This window comes from Aethalodelphis obliquidens, unplaced genomic scaffold (assembly GCF_003676395.1).
Source record: "Aethalodelphis obliquidens isolate GAN/ISIS:26980383/991018 unplaced genomic scaffold, ASM367639v1 scaffold43, whole genome shotgun sequence".
Taxonomy (NCBI): Eukaryota; Metazoa; Chordata; class Mammalia; order Artiodactyla; family Delphinidae; genus Aethalodelphis; species Aethalodelphis obliquidens.
Window position 1 is genome coordinate 13592532 of NW_020837987.1, and position 4075 is coordinate 13596606.

Genomic DNA, 4075 nt, shown 5'->3' on the forward strand with positions numbered 1-4075 from the left:
TTGGCACTCTCAAATGGTTCAACTCTGTCATCGCTTTTTTTTTTTTTTGCGGTACACGGGCCTCTCACTGTTGTGGCCTCTCCCGTTGCAGAGCACAGGCTCCGGACGTGCAGGCTCAGTGGCTATGGCTCACCGGCCCAGCCGCTCTACAGCATATGGGATCTTCCCGGACCGGGGCACGAACCCGTGTCCCCTGCATCGGCAGGAGGACTCTCAACCACTGCGCCACCAGGGAAGCCCTCAGTCATTGTTTTTTAATGGGCAAGGAAACTGCGATTCAGGAGTAACTTGACTAAAGTCACACAGCTGGTAAGGGGTGGAGCTGGGATTTAACCCAGGCCAGAGGGGTCCAGGGTCTGTGCTCTAAGACCTCCACGGTGGAGGCCACTAGACACGCCTGGATGGGCTGAGTGAGCCAATGAACAAGTGGTTTGGGGTGGGGTGAGCGAATGAACTCACGCCCCATCCCTCCTGAATCAAGTCGTCTCTCCTCCCCGCAGCCACCGTGAGATTCTGGGCTACTTGCCCTTCCTTGTCCACCATCTACTTCCTCTTTGTCATCTTTGCCGGGTCCACCATTTTCCACTGCCTCCAGCGCCTGGCCCGGGTGCCCACCCCCAGGCCTTACCGGGGTCACGTGGTCCTGTTCCCCAGACACCTGCCCTGGGGGGCATGTCCACCATCAACTCCAAAGGCCGTCTGGGGAACCAGATGGGGGAGTACGCTACCCTATTTGCCCTGGCCAAGATGAATGGGCAGCCGGCCTTCATCCCGCCCCAGATGCACAGCACGCTGGCCCCCATCTTCAGAATCACCCTCCCCGTCCTGCACGACACCACGGCCAGCAGGATCCCCTGGCAGAACTACCCCCTGAACGACTGGATGGAAGAGCGGTACCGACACATCCCAGGAGAGTACGTGCGCCTCACCGGCTACCCCTGCTCGTGGACCTTCTACCACCACCTCCGCGCCGAGATCCTCCAGGAGTTCACCCTGCACGACCGCGTGCGTGAGGAGGCCCAGAATTTTCTGCGGGGTCTGCAGGTGAATGGGAGCCGGCCAAGCACCTACGTAGGGGTCCACGTGCGCTGGGGGGACTACGTCCACGTTATGCCCAACGTGTGGAAGGGCGTGGTGGCCAACCGGGGCTACCTGCAGCAGGCCCTGGACTGGTTCTGGGCTCGCTACCGCAGCCCACTCTTCGTGGGCACCTCTGGGCTCTGGGCCACCTGCCTCACGGGTGGGAACACCGTCTACCTGCCCAACTCCCCCTTCCACGTGGTCTTTAAGCGCCAGGTGGCCTTCCTGCCGAAGTGGGTAGGTACCGCAGCCAACCTGGGGCAGGCTAGAGAGAATGGCCCCTAGCCCTGCTGTCCCTGCCTCACCCTTGGGCCCAACAGCAGTGTGTGGGGTGCAGCGCATGGGCTTTCACGCCTGAGTTTAAATCCAGGCTGCTCTGCTTCCTAGCTGGGTGACTTTGGATAAGTGACTTAACCTCTCTGTGCCTTAGTGTGCCACCTGAAAAAACGGACATAATGCAGCTCCTCGTGAGAATGCAACGAATTCATGTAGTGTCTTGGAAACAGGTGGTAAGTGTGGACCACTAACATTTATGTGGTTGGCATGCCCTGGACATTTGGACTGCTTTGAAATGGAAACGTATTTTTGCCCTCTGCTTCTTTATAGATCCGGGAGCATGGAGTCCAAATACTTGGTACTTGCCTCCTTGGAGGGTTTGGCGATGCAACTCTTCCTGCCTTCAAGTAAAGAGGAGCTGGGTATTTTTGGCAGCTAAGAATTCAGGCTTGGGTTTCCCTGGTGGCGCAGTGGTTGAGAGTCCGCCTGCCGATGCAGGGGACACGGGTTCGTGCCCCGGTCCGGGAAGATCCCACATGCTGCGGAGCAGCTGGGCCCGTGAGTCATGGCCGCTGAGCCTGTGCGTCCGGAACGGGAGAGGCCACAACAGTGAGAGGCCCGCGTACCGCAAAAACAACAACAACAAAAAAAAAGAATTCAGGCTTTGGGTTTAATGGGGCCTTATCATGAAAGAATGTGAGGGAAAAGAGGATTTGAGAGCATGAATCTCAGGGAGATACTTTGGCGGGGAGGGGGCGTCCCCAGAACTGAGGATGGGGCATGGGAGGGCCTCACAGTGAGGGCAGGACTCAGCACCGGGCCTTGGTCCGCAGCAGCAAAGATGCCCAGAGCCCACATGTCATCGAAGCAGCAGGCTGACCACAGAGGGGCAGGGGCCTCAGAGACCGTGCCGTGGCCATGTCAGCAGTCACGCGTGTGGACAGGTGCCCTCAGGACCCAATGCCGCTGTGAGAAACCCCAATATGGAGAAAAGATTAAGTGATTACAATACTCGTTTTCTTGTGTTTGGTATATTTTAAAGTATGGAGGTAACCAATATTTTTATTGACATACTACTCCTTTTTGTAAATTAAAAAAATTTTTAACACACAATTATTTATGTTCATTTAAATTTTACACCAAACATAGGTGCACTGGTTTAGAAAACATTTCAGTCACATCTCTTTCCTGTTTGCAAACCCTCTCCAAGTATCTTATTTATTTGAATTCCCATTTCTTGGCATACTTGTGAGGTTGAACACCTTTCCTTTCACATATTAGTAACATTGTACCTCCCCAGAGCCATTTTGGGCCCCAGTTTACTTCTTAAGTCCTAGATGGTGTCATCGTGGTGTGGGGTTAAGGGTAGGGGGAAGTTAAAGCAGGAGATTGGGACTTCCTTGGTGGTCCAGTGGTTAAGACTCCGCACTCCCAATGCAGGGGGCCCGGGGCCGATCCCCGGTCAGGGAACTAGATCCCACATGCATGCCGCAACTAAGAGTTCACATGCCACAACTGAAAGATCCTGCATGCCACAACGAAGATCCCGCACACAGCAACGAAGATCCTGTGTGCCACAGCTAAGACCTGGCACAGCCAGATAAAATAAATGTAAATAAATAATAAAATAAATATAATAAATAAAATAAATATTATAATAAAATAATAAATTATAAAATAGTATAATAAATATAAATAAATATTATAAAAATAAAATAGAATGAAAAAATAAAGAAACCAAGCAGGAGCAGGGTCTGAAGGGGAGGGGAGCTGGGGAGGGAGGTTCTGTGTTAGCTGTCTATTGCTGTGAAACAAATTACCCCAAAACTTATTAGCTTAAAGCAACAACAGGAATTTATCATCGCGTAGAGTTTCTGTGGGTTAGGAATTCAGGAGTGGCTTACCTGAGTGGTTCTGTTTGGGATATCCAGTGAGGTTGCTGTCAGGTGTCGGGTGAGGCCACAGTCGTCTGAAAGCTTTACTAGGGCTGGGGAGCCACTTCCACGGCTGGCAAATTGTTGCTGGCTCTTGGCTCTTGGTCACATCCTCTTGATGTGGATCTCTTTGGGGCTGCTTGAGTGTCCTTACAGCATGGCGGCTGGACTCCTCCAGAGAGAGAAACCCAAGAGACCAAGGTAGAAACTGCAATGCCCTTTACAACGGAGCCTTACCTTGTCACACAATGTCGCTTCTGTCATATCCTGTCCATCACACAGAGCAGCTTGATTGAATGTGGGAGGGGACTACACAAGGGTATGATACCAGGAGGTGAAGATTATTTCAGGCCATATTGGAAGCTGCCGTATTAGTTTGCTAGAGCTGCTGTAGCAAAGTACCACAGATGGAGTGGCTTAAACCACAGACATTTATTATCTCATAGTTCTAGAGGCTTGAAGTTTGAGATCAAGGTGTCGGCAGGGCTGGTTCCTTCTGAGTACTCTTAGGGGATGATCTGCTCCGAGCCTCTCTCCTTGGCTTGCAGATGACCACTTCTCTCTATGACTTTACGTCCTCCCTCTGTACGTGTATGTGTCCAGAATTCCTCTTCTTGTAAGGACACGAGTCATAATGAATTAGGGCCCACCTAATGATCTCATTTTAATTTAATTACATCTGTAAACATCCTGTCTCCAAATACAATCACATTCTGAGGTTCTGGGGGTTAGGACCTCAACATAGGAATTTTTGTGGAGACACAGTTCAGCCCATAACAGCTCCC

General features: G+C 51.8%; 1 protein-coding gene across 1 annotated transcript; it reads left to right on the forward strand.

The window, feature by feature from the left end:
• Nucleotides 1-477: 477 nt before the first annotated feature.
• Nucleotides 478-1906, forward strand: LOC113606127 (galactoside 2-alpha-L-fucosyltransferase 2-like). Its single transcript, XM_027080090.1, has 2 exons — nt 478-1589; nt 1687-1906. The coding sequence occupies exon 1, from the start codon at nt 673-675 to the stop codon at nt 1363-1365; it is 693 nt and encodes a 230-aa protein (XP_026935891.1). The 5' UTR covers nt 478-672; the 3' UTR covers nt 1366-1589; nt 1687-1906.
• Nucleotides 1907-4075: the final 2169 nt, after the last annotated feature.